General features: G+C 47.9%; 1 protein-coding gene, 1 long non-coding RNA gene and 1 other non-coding gene across 3 annotated transcripts in view; 2 read left to right on the top strand and 1 right to left on the bottom strand.

The window, feature by feature from the left end:
- The first annotated feature begins 2,766 nt into the window (after positions 1-2,766).
- LOC123460119 lies at positions 2,767-7,691 on the top strand. Its single transcript, XR_006636797.1, has 3 exons — positions 2,767-2,848; positions 4,349-4,540; positions 7,339-7,691. It is a non-coding gene; the product is annotated as an uncharacterized LOC123460119 (long non-coding RNA).
- Positions 2,964-3,154, top strand: LOC123460566. Its single transcript, XR_006637100.1, has one exon. It is a non-coding gene; the product is annotated as a U2 spliceosomal RNA (small nuclear RNA).
- The window catches only part of Pecr (peroxisomal trans-2-enoyl-CoA reductase), a 30,747-nt gene continuing 18,888 nt past the window's right edge, over positions 5,892-17,750 (bottom strand). Inside the window, exons 7-8 of the mRNA XM_045147555.1 lie at positions 7,457-7,568; positions 5,892-6,162 (exon numbers count right to left, since the gene is read on the bottom strand). Coding sequence (XP_045003490.1) covers positions 6,077-6,162; positions 7,457-7,568 — 198 coding nt within the window. The 3' untranslated portion in view covers positions 5,892-6,076. The remainder of the gene's footprint in view (positions 6,163-7,456; positions 7,569-17,750) is intronic.

Genomic DNA, 17,750 nt, shown 5'->3' with positions numbered 1-17,750 from the left:
GCCTGTTGCTTTCACATTCCAGTGCTTCGGCTTCTGTGGCGGTTCTCTGGGTGACTCCTGGGTGACTGGTGTCTTGGCTCCTGGTCAGGGGTGTTGGCACAACAAGAGCGACAGACAGAAAGAGGCAGAGAGAAGAAAAATGGGCGCGCCAGGGCTCCAGCCACTGCAAAGGAACCCCAGAGGCATGCGTCCCCTTGTGCATCGGGCTAACGTGGGTCCTTGGGAATGGCCTCTAACCTGGGTCCTTAGGCTTCACAGGCAAGCGCTTAACCGCTAAGCCATCTCTCCAGCCCGAGTTCTTAAAACTTTTTTTTTTTAATTTTTATTAGCATTTTCCATGAATATAAAAAAAAATCTCATGTTAATTCCCTTCCACACACACACCCCCCCGAAACTTTTAAGTATCAGGGACAGTTCTTATTCCCTCTTTATGTTGCCTTAAAACTTGTTGTCCACCAGTGATGTAAGACTCAAGGCGATGCCAAAAGTGCCTGCTGAAAACCCTATAAAAGACATAGATTAGCCGAGCGTGGGCGTGGTGGCACATGCCTATTAAAGGCACTTGGGAGGTAGATGTGGGAGGATCGATCGCAGTGAGTTCGTGGCCACCCTGAGCCTACACAGTGCAGTCTGAGCTACAGTGATAACCCACCTCACAAAACCAAAAAAATTATCCTAATTGGCAGGGAAAACACGCGTGAGTGTGGACCTCTCTTCAGAGCAGCGGTGCATGTAAGTGAATTCTCCACCGCTCCCGGTGATTTCTCACTGACTCGAGGAGCCCACAGTTTTGTACAATAGACAGACTAAAGTGCCATGCCCCCAAACCAGTTTTGGTGAACAATTGAGTTTACAGGGGTGACTTACATGAACATGGATGACAAAACGCCAACGGCATCACGGACAAGCCCTCAAAGCATAGGTGCCAATTCTTGAAGCTGCATCCCTCCAGCAAAGGCACAATCCACAGACAGCTCAGCAGGGAAGTGCAAGAGTCTCCCCGCCCCCCCACTTCCCCCCCCCCCTGCAGTCTACCCTTTAGCCATCTAGGGAGGGGTCTTGCAACCCTTTTCCCAGAGTTGTTGACCTCCGGAGTCTCCTGAGCTTCCTTCCTGCTCCCCCCCCCCAATGTTTCAATCTGCCCCTCAACAGTTGAGCACTCCTATAACTTGGGTCATGTCCTTGACCTTTTAAGTTTCAGCTCTCCTAGAATTAACATGTATCTCTCCAGAGCCTCCCTCCTCTCCTCAGTAGAGAATATTTCAATTGGAAGGGGAAGAGGAAATAAAGCCATTAAGTCGGCAGACTGCGAAAAGATGGGGCACTCTTCCACAAGATTCAGGTGTCTCCTTCCCAGACTCAAGATTTACAGGTATGAAGTCCCTCTAAAGGCCCACATTGGTGACAAGATTTCATAGGGTGCTTACACAAAATTCCACTGGCTGTCAGACTTAAATAGCCAGATGAAGTATGGGTTTATCTGACTTGATTTGTCTATAATGTCACCTCTTTTTCATAGATGAAATTGAGTCTGGAAACTAAAACAATTCGTAGAGGTTTGTTTGTCTTTTTTATTGTTTCTTGAGGTAGGGTCTCACCCTGGTCCAGACTGGCCTGGAATTAATTATGTAGTCTCAGAGTGGCCTCAAACTCACAGTGATCCTCCTAAATGGAGTGGTGGGATTAAAGGCAAGCGCCACCAAACCCGGCTTTTTTTTTTTTTTTTTTTTTTTAAGTAGGGTCAAGCCCAAGATGACCTGGTAGTCTCACTAGGTAGTCTCAGGGTGGCCTTGAACTCAAGGGGATCTCCCACCTCAGCCCCAGCTCCCCCAATGCTGGGATTAAAGGTGTGCGCCACCACGAAAACAGTTCTTTTGAAGAAACCTCCCTTTGACCTCAGTAAAGAAGCCATCACAGACGTAAAATGGAAACAATCCTAGTGAGAGGTCAGGTCTGGACTGGTCAATCATTCATCCATGCTGGCCCACTCATTTTACTCAATAAGCTTTGAAGGAGGGTGGTGATGTTATCCAGGGCTAGTAGTAGGGACATAGGGTGTCTTCAGGGGCAAAAGTTAAGGGGTTTCAGTCACCAGGGTTCTACATTGAGTACGTGGAGTTTCCTGGGTAGCAACTGTACCACATGGAAATACAAATGCAATGCACATTAACGAAGCTGTGTCTTCACTATGGTTTTGGGTGCCCCCCCCCCACGTTACTGTTTAAGGCGGGGACTTCATTCCAACCCATCTTCTTTCCTGTCCTTATCGCCTCCAGTTGGGGTGGGGGAGGACTGTCCTCGAGGGAGGTGAATGGTATAATTTTGGGGCGCCACAATACATGCCAAGGGCTGCAGCTCCGGAGGGCGCAGCGTGGCCGAAGGCGGCTACACAGAGGCGGGGGCGGGTCAGGCCGGGTGAGTGACCGGCAGGACCGTGGGAGAAGGGACGCGGTGTCCCCGGGAGGCGCCCGCGGGAGGAGGCGGCGCGTGGCGAGAACCCCGCGTCCCCGACCCCGCCGGCCGCGGCTCCTCGTCCCGCCGCCCTCGGGCTGCCGCGGTGTAAGGACGACGCGTCCTCGTGGGTGACGGCTGCGTCCCGCACCGCCCTCTGTCTGCGCGGGGGAAACGTGGGCCGCCCAACGCCAGGGCTCGCGGTCGTGTCGCAGCTCGGCCCACCGGGACAGGCGGGAAGCGGCCGCCAGCCGGAAGCAGATGGCGGAGGCACTCGGTGACCACGCCCCCGGGGCGGGGCATGCAAATGAGCGCCTGCCCGGGAACGCCGGGACAGCTGCGGACGTGGGTCCCGGTGTCCCCCAAGTGCGGAGGGGGAGCGCGCGGAGAGAATGGGGTGAGTGAGCGGGGGCAGCGGGGCGAGGGAGGGGGCGCGGGGTGCGGTGAGGTGGTGACCACGACGTGAAGGTGGGTGCGGCGAGGACGCGCGGGCTGAGCACGGGCTGCGGGGCATCGCTTCTCGGCCTTTTGGCTAAGATCAAGTGTAGTATCTGTTCTTATCAGTTTAATATCTGATACGTCCTCTATCCGAGGACAATATATTAAATGGATTTTTGGAGCTCGGAGTTGGAATAGGAGCTTGCTCCGTCCACTCCACGCATCGACCTGGTATTGCAGTACTTCCAGGAACGGTGCACCCCTCCGGGGAACGTTTATGGTTTAATGTTAGGCTTGCCGTTTCTCTCTCACTTATTTTATTTTATAAGTTGAGGTGGGTACTTAAGGGCTTTCTGCCACAGTGAACTCGCCTTATGCATCTGTTTAATGTGGGTTCTGTGGAGTCCAATCTGGGTCTTTTGGCTTTGCAGCAAATGCCTTAATCACTAAGTCATTCCTCCATCCCTGTACTGTATCTCCCCTTCTGGAGAATAACAGTGGTTTGAACATTGGACCCCCATATAATGCAAGCTTGACGTTTACATCCTTCTCTTAAGTGTAGTTGTTGCTACTGTTTTTGTTTTTTTCTTTGTATTGGTAAGTAGCTAGAATGAGTGTACCTGAACCTCTAGTGCGTGGAAAAAAGTCCCAAAGTCCCTCCTGTGTATCTGAGTCCTGGGCAATCAAACCTGGGCCATGATTTTGCGTGCAAGGCCTGTTTCTTGCTTTAAAAAAAGTTTCTGTTTTGAAGCCGGGCGTGGTGGCGCACACCTTTAATCCCAGCATTCGGGAGGCTGAGGTAGGAGGATCGCCGTGAGTTCGAGGCCACCCTGAGACTCCATAGTGAATTCCAGGTCAGCCTGGGCTAGAGTGAGACCCTACCTCGAAAAACAAAACAAAAAAAAATTATTTTTGGGGGGTTCATTTTAATTTATTTATTCGAGAGCGATAGAGAAAGAGAATTGGCACGCCAGGGCCTTTATCCACTGCAAATGAACTCCAGACGCGGCTCCCCTTTGTTCATCTGGCTAACATGGGTCCTGGGGAATTGATCCTCAAACCGGGGTCCTTAGGCTTCACAGGCAAGTGCTTAACTACTAAGCCATCTCTCCAGCCCTGTTTCCTGCTTTTTAAGGTCACCTTCACTCTTCAGGTGTATTTCTTCTTTTTCTTTTCCTTTCCTTTCCCTTTTTTGTTTTTTGGCTTTTAGTTTTCGAGGTAGGGTCTCACGGTAGCCCAGGCTGACCTGGAATTCACTATGTAGTCTCAGGGGGGCTTCAAACTCATGATCATCCTCCTACCTCTGCCTCCCAAGTTCTGGGATCAAAAAGCTGCGCAACCACTCCGGGCTAGGTGTATATATTCTTGCTCGTACCATTGAAGAGAGGTGTACAATTTTGCTAAACCTTTCCTTAGCATATCTGTAGGACAGAAGTTTGACTTATTGTTTTCTTTGCAGATCTTTTCGCTACGTAGTTTCTGGTGCTCTCAAGTCAGAGATCTTTCTACTTCTGGCTCCCCCAAACTGGAATTAAAGGCGTGCACCTTTCTGGGCTGGACCAATGGCTTATTGGGTTCCCTTGGAACCCAGGTAAACCAGATGCGCATGGTGTCGCATGGTTTCGAGTTTGCTGTGGCTGGTGTCTCTGAGGTACTCATTTTCTCTCTCTCAAAATATTAAGAAATAAAATGTCGAAAATAATTTTATATATCTATATGGAGTCAGGCATGATGGTGCACAGCTATAATATCAGCATGGGGAGCGGGAGGGGAGGTAGGAGGTTGTGAGTTTGAGGCCAGCCGAGGACTACAGAGTGAGTTCCAGGTCATCAGTCTGGGCTAGAGAGAATGATCCTAATTTGAAAGAAAAGACAAACATTTCTTTTTATTTGGGCTGGCAAGATGGTTGGAAGGTTTAACATGCTTTTTTGTAAAGCTTGACAACCTGGGTTCGATTTCCCAGTACCCACATAAGTCAGATGCACAAAGTGGTGCATGCATCTGGAGTTTGTTCGTACTGGCAAGAGCCCCTGGCATGTCTAGTCTCCGTTTCTCATAGTTTATTTATCTACATGAGTGCAGCGCCTCATGCATGTACGAAGGCAAAGTCTACCAACTCGGCTATGCATTCTTTCAAGTTCTCAGGGCTGTGGAACTAGCACAGTGGGTAAAGTGCTTACTGTGAAAGCACAGGGACCCGAGTTCAGATCCCCAGTGACTGCGGAAAGGCTGGGCATGGGCATGACAGCTGTACACCTAGTTATTGGGGAGGCAGAGACAGGCGGATCCCCAGCGTAGCTGAATAGGTGAGCTTTAAATTCAGTGCAAGACTCTGTCTTAAGAAATTAGGTGTTGCCTCAAAATACACCTGCATATACAGGCAAAAAAAAGGAAAAGAAAAAAGCTGTCTTTACTTCCTTCTAGCCAATCCCTTTGTCTTGAACTCATGGCAGTTTAAACTTATTTTAACACTTCTCTTACAAATAATAAGCATAAGCTGGGCATGGTAGTCCATGTCTCGCCTTTAATCCCAGCACTCAGGAGGCAGAGGTAGGAGGATTGCCATGAGTTCGAGGCCAACCTGAAACCACATAGTGAATTTCAGGTTAGCCTAAGCTAGCATGAAACCCTACCTCAGAAAACCAACAACAACAACAACAAAAAGAAATAATAAGTATAATCATTTAAGTATGTTAATCGCTGTTCCTTAAAAAAATTACAGATTAAGATACTGATTGGGGGCTGGAGAGCTGGCTTAGTGGTTAAGGCCCTAGCCTGCAAAGCTAACGGACCCAGGTTCAGTTCCCCAGGACCCACGTAAGCTAGATGCACAAGGTGGCACATGCATCTAAAGTTCATTTGCAGTGGCTGGAGGGCCTGGTGCGCCCATTCTTTCTCTGTATTGCTCTCTCTTCCTCTGCCTTGTTCTCTGTCTCAAATAAATAAAAATGAAATATTTTTAAAAGATCTTGGTTGGAATATGAATGCATTTATTTCAGGCATAGTTTTTAACATAGATTTTATTTGTAACATTAAAAAATGATTTTCCATAAAAATTATAAGCTCTTGAGAACTCATAACATTAAAACAATTTCCACAGAAATTATAAGGCCTTGTGAAGTCTGGAAGCACATGCTCAAGGGGTCAAGGCACTAGAGAACAAAAGGGAGCTGGTTGTTTCCTTGGCTTAGAGCTTGGCTCTCTGCTTTAAAGATTCCTTCATCTTCCTGACGGCAGAGAGGTCCCCGACTCCCGCGGGCCAGTTGTCATGGTCTGTTAGGAGAAAACCTCATGTCACCGTCAATTCTTCTACCTTTTCCTCTCTGAAGTTCCCACCAAATCCTGTTTTCTCCCTAGCTCATCCATGCAAGATAAAAAGACATCCTTAGGACAGAATGGTTTTGTAAAAAGCCCTGCATTTGAGTCCCAGGTGTGCTACTCTGTAGCTTTTCTGACCAGAGGGATCACAGCTGCCTCTTAACAGGGGAGACTCACCTGTGCCAGGTGTGTGCATGCCGCCCGCAGTGACTGGTTACAAGCATTCTATGCCACACGGGGCTAGGCACCAAGCGGATCTGACTTCATCCTCCCAGAACCTCATGAAATGAATTCTCTATGTTTTTTTTTTTTTTTTCTTTTTTTTCCCAAGGGAGGTAGGGTCTTGTTCTAGCCCAGGGTGACCTGGAATTCATTATGTAGTCACAGGCTGGCCTTGAACTCACAGCCATCCTCCTACCTCAGCCTCCTGAATGCTGGGATTAAAGGCATGTGCCACTATGCCTGGCTCTGATTTTCATTTTGTTTATTTGCAAGGAGAGAAAGAGAGAGAGACAGACAGAATGAATGGGTGTGCCAGAGCCGCTTCCTGAACCTCAAGATGATACACCACTTTGTGCATCTAGCTTTACCTGAGTACTGGGGACTGAAACCCAAGCCAGTAGACTTTGCAAGTCACTCTGATCCCTCTTGCCCCCCAACTACCTGATTTTTACAGACCCTTCCAACCTCAAAGGTCTCTGGTCTTGCCACAAGATACAAACACACCCATTTGTGTACAATATGGTTACTGAGTTGAAGTGATAAAGGTACTGTTTCAGGCCAGGCGTGGTGGCGCACGTCTTTAATCCCAGCACTAGGGAGGCAGAGGTAGGAGGATCGCCGTGAGTTCAAGGCCACCCTGAGACTACATAGTGAATTCCAAGTCAGCCTGAGGTAGAGTGAAACCCTACCTTGGAAAACCAAAAAATAAAGCTATTTTGGAGGTAAATATTGTGACACACACACCTGTAACCCCAATACTCAGGAGGCTAAGGCAGGGGGATCTCAAGTCTGAGGCCAGCCTGGGCTACACAGTGAGCTCTTGTCTCCATAAAATAAATTAAGAAGTAGGATTATTCTACTCTCATCTAGCAAGTCTGATTTTCTTTTCTTTTTTTTTTTTTCATTTAGGTATGCAAGCCGCTTACTGAAAGGAGAAAAGAAGAGACGCCAGGAGAGAGCTGAAAGAGACAGAAGGGAAAATGGCCTCCTGAACATGAGCCGCTGACTTGATTTGCTGGCTGCTCACCTGGTATGTCACTTAAGCGAGAATACAGAGACTGGCCCCCATCCACGGCCACCAGCTGCCCGGTGACAAAAGAGGCCGCAGAGGACAGCAGGAAGCACACCACGGAGGAGACCTGGGGACAGAAGAGCACACATGCACCCTCGGAAAAAGGCTCATCTCCACCGTTGGAAGCCACGTTCCCCTGGAACATCTTGACCCACAGGCCTGCTGCCCGCCCCCCCCACCCCCACCCCAGGCCCCTGTCTACATGCACCGTCATCTGATGGCTTGGCATCCCTGACATCTGGTCTGGTTGAAGGTTGCAGACTCAGGCAAGCAACACGATGTAAAAGCCAAAAGTGAGCCCAGCATGGACGCTTGGCTTTCTCAGCGCCACCCCTTCCGCAGCACCCACGGTCCACCCCGGCCCTTCCTTATCACCACCATGTGCTGCTTCTGTCTTGGTCCCAGATACAGTCAAAGCGTCTGTGGAAGCTGGGCATGGTGGCACACGCTTTTTTTTTTTTTAAATAAATTTATTTATTTATTTATTTGAGAGCGTCAGACACAGAGAGAAAGACAGACGGAGAGAGAGAGAATGGGCGCGCCAGGGCTTCCAGCCACTGCAAACAAACTCCAGACGCGGTATGCCCCCTTGTGCATCTGGCTAACGTGGGACCTGGGGAACCGAGCCTCGAACCGGGGTCCTTAGGCTTCACAGGCAAGCGCTTAACTGCTAAGCCATCTCTCCAGCCCTGGCACACGCTTTTTTTTTTTTTTTAAGTTTTTATTTATTTATTTATTTATTTGAGAGCAACAGACAGAGAAAGACAGATAAAGGGAGAGAGAGAGAATGGGCACGCCAGGGCTTCCAGCCTCTGCAAACGAACTCCAGACGCGTGCGCCCCCTTGTGCATCTGGCTAACGTGGGACCTGGGGAACCGAGCCTCGAACCGGGGTCCTTAGGCTTCACAGGCAAGCACTTAACCGCTAAGCCATCTCTCCAGCCCAATGGCACACGCTTTTTAATCCCAGCACTCAGGAGGCAGGTAGGAGGATCACTGTGGATTCAAGGCCAGCCTGAGACTACATGGTGACTTCCAGGTCAGCCTGGGCTAGAGCAAGACCCTATCTCAAAAAATAATAATTGTGTCTGTGTAGCAATGCCCTGGCATCCTCGTTTGTTCAATCCATGAGCTTGTCACCATAGGGACTTTGGATTCTCACCATGTCCCAAAGAACAGTCACTTCATGAGGTCAGCAGCATTTCCCCAAACCAGAGAATTTATTTCACCGGTTATAAAGAAACAAGCAGAGAAATGGCTTAGCAATTAAGGCACATGTCTGGGAAGCCTGTTGGCCCAGGTTTAACCCCCCAGTATCCACGTAAACCAGATGCATAAGGTTGTGCATGTGTCTGGAATTTGTTTGCACTGGTTAGAGGCCCTGGTGTGCCCATTCTCTCTAGCTTAATTTTTTTTTGTTGTTTTAAGAGAGAAACAAGCAGAATCAGGTGTGGGAGCACACACCTTTAATTCCAGCACTTGGGAGGCAAAGGTCGGAGAATGGCTGTGAGTTTGAGGCCAGCCTGTGACTACAGAATGAGTTCAGCCTGGGCTAGAGTGAGATGCTACTTCAAAAACAAAAACTAACAAAAACCCAGAGTTCCTCAAAGGGTAATGACCCTCCCAAAGTAAAAATAAATAAATAAAAACACCTTCTGGGCTGGAGAGATGGCTTAGCGGTGAAGCGCTTGCCTGTGAAGCCTAAGGACCCCGGTTCGAGGCTCGGTTACCCAGGTCCCACGTTAGCCAGATGCACGAGGGGGCGCACGCGTCTGGAGTTCGTTTGCAGTGGCTGGAAGCCCTGGCTCGCCCATTCTCTCTCTCCCTCTATCTGTCTTTCTCTCTATCACTCTCAAATAAAAATAAATTAAAAAAAAAAAAAAAAAAAAAACACCTTCCTGCCCCGCAAGGCTGAGTGTGGTGGCACATGCCTTTAACTCCGGCACTTGGGAGGCAGAGCTAGGAGGATCGCCGGAGCCCAAGGCTACATTGAGACTCCATAGTGAATTCCCCACTGGTAAACAGGCCGGCTCACTTCACCTGGTGTGAAAGTTCTGGTGATGACACACCCAGACACCATCAGGCCAGGGCCAGAACTTCCTCCTTACTCTGCTTCCTACCAGTAGTGCAGTTACCATTCTCTCTTCTTCCCTCCCAAACTCCTGGAAGGTGGAAGGAACAGCCCACATCAGCAGTTGGCAAAGTGTGAGCAGCCAAACCCTAAGCAATCTGAATACCCTTTCAAGGGATTTTTTTTTTTTTTGAGGCAGTGTCTTACTGTAGCCCAGAGTAATCTGGAACTCACCCTGAAACTCAGGCTGGTCTTGAACTCATAGCCATCCTGAGTGCTGGGATTAAAGGCATGAACCAACATGCCTGGATTTTCATTTATTGATTTATTATTTATTTATTTAAATTAATTTATTTTTTGAGAGAGAATTGGCGGGCCAGGGCCTCAGCCACTGAGATCGAACTCCAGTCACCTGCATCACCTAGTGGTCACACATGACCTGGCATTTGCCTCACCTTTGTGTGCCTGGCTTACGTGGGATCTGGAGAGTTGAACATGGATCCTTAGGCTTTGCAGGCACGCTCCTTAACCACTAAGCCATCTGTCTAGCTCTCAAAGGATTTTTAAATTCGAAACTATTTTTATAGTAATGTTTGTCTTGTTCACAGTGTTGAAATTTGTGCTCAAGGTGCCAAATCAATAATGGGCAAAGCTGCTGGAGCCTTAGCATGGGTCATGGCCGGAATATAAAGCTGTACTCGGAACTGCGCTAAAAGTGGCGATCTTCATCTATAAGGAGCCACTGGAGTGGGGCTGGGCCATTTCATTTGGCATGTCCTTGATGAACAGTAAAGGAACTGTGCTGTGTCTCAGCTACTGGGTGCACATCTTTTCAGTGTTCTGGGAGACAAAATGGGAAGTGCACACATACATAAGCCCTCTCATGAACTAACCAAACCATTTTTTAAAAATGAAATGCCTTAAGCTGGGCAAGTTGGTGCACATCTTTAATCCCAGCACTTGGGAGGCAGAGATAGGAGGATCACCCTGAGATGACATATTGAATTCCAGGTCAGCCTGGGCTAGAGTGAGATTCTACCTTGAAAAATAAAAACAAAAAAATTAAAAAATTTTTAACAAACTACAAAGTGAGACTAATGAAATAATAGTATTTGTGTTAATGATAAAACTTAAGGTTTCAAGCACAATTAGAATTTTGATTTCTTTTTTTTTTTTTTTTTTTTGAGTAAGGTCTCACTGTAGCTCAGGGTGGCCTTAGACTCATGGCAATCCTCCTACTGCTGCTTCCAGAGTGCTTGGATTACAGGCGTGCACCATCACACCTGGCTACGATTTGAATTTTGTAAAATTTGTCCCCTTTTCATAGGGTGTTGGAGTCACAGATGCATGTACTACGTTGCACCTGACTTTGTGGGTGCTGGGGAGTTGAAATCCATGCCAGCAGGCTTTGCAAGGAAGCACCTTTAATGGCTGAGCCATTTTCCTAGCCCCGAATGTGATCTTTTTTTTAAAAAAAACTTTATTTATTTATTTATTTGGATTTTCGAGGTAGGGTAATGCTCTAGTCCAGGCAACCTGGAATTCACCATGTAGTCTCAGGGTGGCCTTAAATTCACAGCAATCTTCCTGCTTCTGCCTCCTGAGTGCTGGGATTAAAGGCGTGCACCACCGTACCCAGTTCTAAACTTATTTATTTATGAGAAAGAAAAAGAGGCAAAGAGGGAAAGAGAGAGTGGGCATACCAGGGCCTCCAGCCTCTGCAAATGAACTCCAGACGCATGCGCCCCCTTGCGCATCTGGCTTACATGGACCCTGGGGAATCAAACTGGGGTCCTTTGGCTTTGCAGACAAACGCCTTAACCACTAAGCCATCTCTTCAGCCCCTCAAATATGGTCTTTTTGTTGTTGTTTGTTTTGTTTTGTATTTTGGCTTTTTAGAGGTAGGGTCTCACTCTAGCTCATGCTGACCTGGAATTCACTCTAGTCTCAGGGTGCCTTTGAACTCATGGCGATCCTCCTACCTCTGCCTCCCAAGTACTGATTAAAGGCGTGAACCACCATGCCTGGCTCAAATATGATCTTTTGATAATGAATTGTGTGTTGACATTTCCAGGATCTGCATGACTCAGTGAACCAATATTTTCCAAAAGACTAATAATGCCTGACATTACAAAATTCACATTTGGGTGAAAGATCAAAGGGTGAAAAAGAGCCCAATGTAACTGGGTACAAGTTCACCAACACAGTACATATCATTAGTAAGTTTTGTTTTGTTTTTTTTTTTCTTCCAAGGTAGGCTCTTATTCTAGCCCAGGCTGACCTGGAACTCACTCTATAGTTCCAGGCTGCCCTTGAACTCATATTGATCCTCCAACCTTTGCCTTCTGAGAACTGGGATTAAAGGCATGAAGGCCTGATTTATAATAATTTTTAAGAAACCATTACTTGTTGAATATAAACAAAGGTTTTCCACAGTGATCTAGAAAAGGTACTAAAATGTTCTTTCCTTTTCCATCTGGACATCTGTAGGAGGCCAGATCTCCCTAGATTGCAGCAGATGAATGCAAAAGTGAGAGTCCAGCTGGGTGCTAATAAGCCAGATACTAAAGAGTCCATCAGGTCTAGAGAGATGGCTTAGCAGTTAAGGTGCTTGCCTGCAAAGCCAAAGGTCCCAGGTTTAATTCCCCAGGACCCGCATAAGCCAGATGCACTAGGTGGCACAGATATATGCACCTGGAGTTCGTTTGCAATGGCTGCAGGCCATGGCATGCTCATTCTTTCTCTCACATAAAAAAAGTCTATCAAACATAGGCAAAATGCAGCTTTTAAAAAAAATTTAATATATTAGGGGCATGGTTGAGGGCCCAGGGGTAACTGGAGGTTTAAGCAGGCCTGAGCTGTCAGGCGTGACTGGGGGCCCCGGACTCTGGAGGTTGCAGTCGGCCTAGACCCCTATAATCTCGCCTTTGCACTGACCAATGGCCTTATGACCCGTATCTTCCTGCTCTCAAAAGTGCTTATAAACCCATCCCCCTAACAAATAAGCCAGCTGCTCTCTGAAGCTGTCTCCCGGGTGTTTCTTATCGCACTCACAGCTGCTCAAGACCCTGCTCCACAGTTGTCTGGACGCCCCTGGGAGACCAATGCGCAGCGGCCCCAGGGCGCGCCAGGAACCACAGCTGGCACCCGAACAAGGACCCTCTGAGATGCGCCAGGGTAGGTGGGTGCTCCCCTGGAGGGACATCATCCTTCTGAGGGATATCGGCCCCCTGTGGCCTTGCCTCTGCGACCGAGGCTGCCAGATTTCTCCCTTTCCTCCTTTACTTTTGGTTCACACCATCGCGAGGGACCCGAATACAGTGCCCTCTGGTCTTGGCATCTCCACCCTTTCCATGGTGGGTAATGTCACCTTCCGTCAGAAGGAGTCACAAACTCAGGGATTACTAGCACTTCTCAAGGCTAGAGGCATTAAACTTGCCCAGAAGCAGCCATTTCCTTTTGGAAGGAAGTCCTCCAGGTCACCCCCTGGATGATTTCTGGGGACCCATATGAGTCAGACATATGGACCGGCATAGCTTATCTGGCTAGGAGATGAGAAGTTCAGGAAGGAAATCCTCCCCACACCCCAATCCCTTTTCATCTCCACTAGGGCAAGGGTGCCCCGGCAAGCCAGCCAGGCAAGTGCTGTAAGGTGGCTCGGTCTGGGGGGGGGGGGTCGGGGGGGCTCTCGCAGGCCGAGCCCACAGCGCCTCAGACCATGCAGGCGCGGTGTCTGTGCTTCCCTCCCCCTAGCCCGGGCCACCTCCCTCCTTTCCCCTTCACCAAGCTGGTTCCCGGGCGTATGGCCCGTCTCAGGAGGTGGCACCCGGGCCGGCGGGCAGCCCAGCATCTCAGCTGCTGCCTCCATGACTACCAGACCCGACCCCAGGTGAGAGCCCAGGAGCCAGGCGGGGATGATTCGAAAGTAGTGAGTTCTCCCTCGCCCACCTCTACCCACCCTTACTGCCCACCTCCCCATCCAGGCTAAACCTAAACATCATGCCTAAAGTTAAAGATTTTTCAACTGTTTATAGACTCTTAAGGATGTTCTAAAAGTTTTTTAGAGGGACGTAGACTTAATGTAAATTCAGCTTACGTTAGACACAGGTGATGTCCTATGCTAGGTGGGTCACAAAATCATAAGCACAGGTGTAATTCACATTCTTTGGAGGTTTAACCAGATTAGACATAGACAAGACCCTATCACCTTGTGTATTACAAGTGAGTAAAATAAATTTCCTAGGTAAAAACAACTCCAGAGTAAGACAAGGAATGTCAGGATGCTTAGCTCTCTTATCTGTTATTTCCTTTTGTTCTTGCTCACTTGCTGTTTAAAGTCATAGCAAGCTGGACTCTGGAGAAAGGGATGGTGCACCATTTATCTCAGACTCCATGCAAGTTTAAGTCATGTGTCCCCCAGACCCTCTCCAGAGACAAAATGGCCATCCGGTTAAGCCTTGGCACTTGCCTGGCACGTCCCTATATGCTAATTAGGTATCAGGTATTGACCTTTGTACTAACCAATGTCCTTATGACCCGTACCTCTTCCAGCTCTTTAACAAGTGCTTATAAACCCAGTCCCCTGACAAATAAACGAGCTGCTCGCTGAAGCTGTCTCCCGGGTGTTTCTTCCTGTTGCACTCACAGCTGCTCAAGACCCTGCTCTGCAGTGGACACCCCTGGGAGTCCAACATGCAGTGGCCCCACAACTAGGAACAACAGACCCTACCTCAAAAAAAAAAAAAACACATATGTATGACTTATGTGCTGGAGAGATGACTCAGCAGTTCAGGGCTTCCAAAGACCTGGGTCCACACAAAGTGGCACATGTGTCTGGAGTTTGTTTTCAGTGGTTAAAGGCCGTAGCATGCCCATTCTCTCTCCCTCTCCTCTCTCTCATAAAAAATATTTAAAATACTGGGCGTGGTGACATACGCCTTTAATCATAGTACTTGGGAGGTAGAGATAGGACGATTGCCATGAATTCAAGGCCACCCTGAGAGACTACTGAGTGAATTCCAGGTTAGCCTGGGCTAGAGTGAGACCCTACCTCGAACCCCACTGCCCCCCAAAATATATGTATATATATTTAAAATGTTACTTAGATTCACACATGCCAGTCATTAGTTGTTTTTAGTTTTTGAGGTAGAGTCTCACTGTAGCCCAGGCTGACCTGGATTTCACTCAGTAGTCTCAGGGTGGTCTTGAACTCATGATGATCCTCCTACCTCTTCCTCCTGAGTGTGTGTGGCACCATGTACGGCTGCCAGTCAGTTTTAAATGAATAGTATGACTTTTTTGGTGGGGAGGGGTTTGAGGTAGGGTCTCTCTCTAGCCCAGGCTGACCTAAAATTCATTATGTACTTTCAGGGTGGCCTTGAACTCACAGCAATCCTCCTACCTCAAGTGCTGGGATTAAAGGCATGCACCATCACCATACAGCTGGTTTAAATTTTGTTCTTTTAAAAAAAGATTATTTGTTTGAGAGACAGAAAGAAAGGGAGGAGGGGAGAGAGAGGGAAGATGTCTGTAGCCACTTAAAACGAACTCCAGATGTATGTGCCACATTGTGCCTCTGGCTAACGCAGGAGCTGGAGAATCAAACCTGGGTTCTTTGGCGTTGCCAGCAAGTGCTTTAACTACTAAGCCATGTCTTCAGCCCTGGTTTAAATTTCTAATACAGTATAAAGGTATACAACCTGTGGCCTACATGCAGCTGCATGTTGCCCGGGATAGATAGCTATGAATGTGTGTGTGTGTGCATGCACGCATGAGTTCCCATGTGCATGTTAGTGTGGGCACCCACATATCATGGTACAGACATGGAGGTCAGGCACAACAATCTCAGGTGCCTGTCCTCACCTTCTACCTCGTTTGAGGTACAGTCACCTTGTTGCCCACCATCGCAGATGGCCATCTGACTGGCCATGACTCTCCTATTTCTGCCTCCCATCTTGTCAAAGGAGTTCTGGATTACGACGGTCACATCACTGTGTGTGGCTTTGTGTGAGGTCTGGCGTGCTGACCTCACCTTCTCAGCTTGTGTGGAAAGTGCTTGATCCACTGAGCCATCTCCTCAAACCCCTGCAATTTTGTTTTATAGCTCACTTACTTAGTTCTTGAGTGTGAATTAAAAAAATGTGGGTGGGGGCCGCTAGAGAGATGGCTTAGCAGTTAAGTGCTTGCCTGTGAAGCCTAAGTACCCCGGTTAGAGGCTCGATTCCCCAAGACCCACATAAGCCAGATGCACAAAGTGGCATGTGCAACTGGAGTTTGTTTGCAGTGGCTGGAGGCCCTGGTGCAACCATTCTCTCTCTACCAGCCTGTTTCTCTCTCTGTCTGTTGCTCTCAAATAAATAAATTTAAATAAATTAAAAGAATGTTTTTATTTATGTTCAAGCAGAGAGAGAGAAGAAAGAAAGAAAGAAAGAAAGAAAGAAAGAAAGAAAGAAAGATAGATAGATAGATGTACTAGGGCTTTTCACCACTGCAAACAAACTACAGATGCGTGTGCCACACGGCATCTGGATTTATGTGGGTACTGGGAGATCGAACTGGGTGGTTAGGCTTTGCAGGCAAGCACTTTGACCGCTGAGCCATCACTCTAGCCCTTGAGTGTAAATATTGTAGATGACAACGTTGTGTTAAAATGTCAAAAGGTTGGACATGCCTGGTAGACACTTTATTAAAAACTTTTTTTTGTTGTTTGTCCCATTCCGTCCCCCCACCTTCCCCCAGGTAAAGTCTTGCTCTACCTGATCTGGAATGCACTATGTAGTCTCACACTGGCCTCCAGCTCAAGATCCTCCTCCTGAGTGCTGGGATTAAAGGCGTAAAGGTGTGGGCCATGCCTGGCTATAAACAGAGGCTTTTTTTAAAATACAAGATTAACTGGAGATTCTCATTGAGCTGTCTGCAAGTGCTGCAGTGTGCACAAGACTCTTGCAGGCTAAGCAGTGAGCTGCGGAGACGCAGCTTCCATGAGTTGTCACATACACTCGGGTGGGCTTTCTGGTGATGCGATGGCCTTGAGACATCATGCTCTTGTAAGTGACCCCAATAAACCCATTTTTTTTTTTTTTACAAATTTTATTTATTTATTTGAGAGAGCGAGAGAGGGAAAGAGGCAGACAGAGAGAGAGGGAGAGAGCGAGACAATGGGCATGCCAGGGCCTCCAGCCACTGTTAATGAACTCCAGACACATATGCCACCTTGTGCATCTGGCTTACGTGGGTCCTGAGGAATCGTAATGAGGTCCTTTGGTTTTGCAGGCAAACGCCTTAACTGCTAAGCCATCTCTCCAGACCCCATTGTTTTACCAAAAACAATTAATCATGTTATTCCCTTGATTCAAATAGTTTAAAATCGGGCTAGAGAGATGACTTAGATGTTAAGGCACTTGCCTGAGAGGCCTAAAGGCCCAGGTTCGATTCCTAGTACCCATGTCAGCCACATGTACATGATGGCACATGCACCTGGGGTTCGTTTACAATGGCTGGAGGCTCTGGCACACTCATTCTCTCCATCTGCCTCTTCCCCCTCTCCAATCAATCAATAAATAAAATAATTTTTTATAATTTATTTATTTATTTGAGAGTGACAGACACAGAGAGAAAGACAGATGGAGAGAGAGAGAATGGGCGCGCCAGGGCTTCCAGCCTCTGCCAACAAACTCCAGACGCGTGCGCCCCCTTGTGCATCTGGCTAACGTGGGACCTGGGGAACCGAGCCTCGAACCGGGGTCCTTAGGCTTCACAGGCAAGCGCTTAACCGCTAAGCCATCTCTTCAGCCCAATAAATAAAATATTTAAAAAATAGTTTAAAATCTGTTTCTTGGGGCTGGGAAGATGGCTCGGCAGTGAAAGGCTCTTGCTTATAAAATCTAACAGCCTAAGTTCAAGTCCCCTGTACTTATATAAAGCCAGACAGACAAAGTGGTACATGAGTCTGTAGTTCTCTTGCAGGAGCAGAAGGGCCTGGCCTGCCCATGCTCTCTCTCTCTCTCAACTGAATAAATAATAAATAAATAAAATTAATTAATTAAAAGCTGTTTCTTAGCTGGGCATGGTGGCACACGTCTTTAATCCCAGCACTCAGGAGGCAGAGGTAGGAGGATCGCCGTGAGTTAAGGCCACCCTTAGACTATGTAGTGAGTTCCAGGAGAGCCTGGGCCAGAGT

This window comes from Jaculus jaculus, chromosome 4, assembly GCF_020740685.1.
Source record: "Jaculus jaculus isolate mJacJac1 chromosome 4, mJacJac1.mat.Y.cur, whole genome shotgun sequence".
Lineage (NCBI taxonomy): Eukaryota > Metazoa > Chordata > Mammalia > Rodentia > Dipodidae > Jaculus > Jaculus jaculus.
This window is presented reverse-complemented; position numbering and strand designations above follow the sequence as displayed.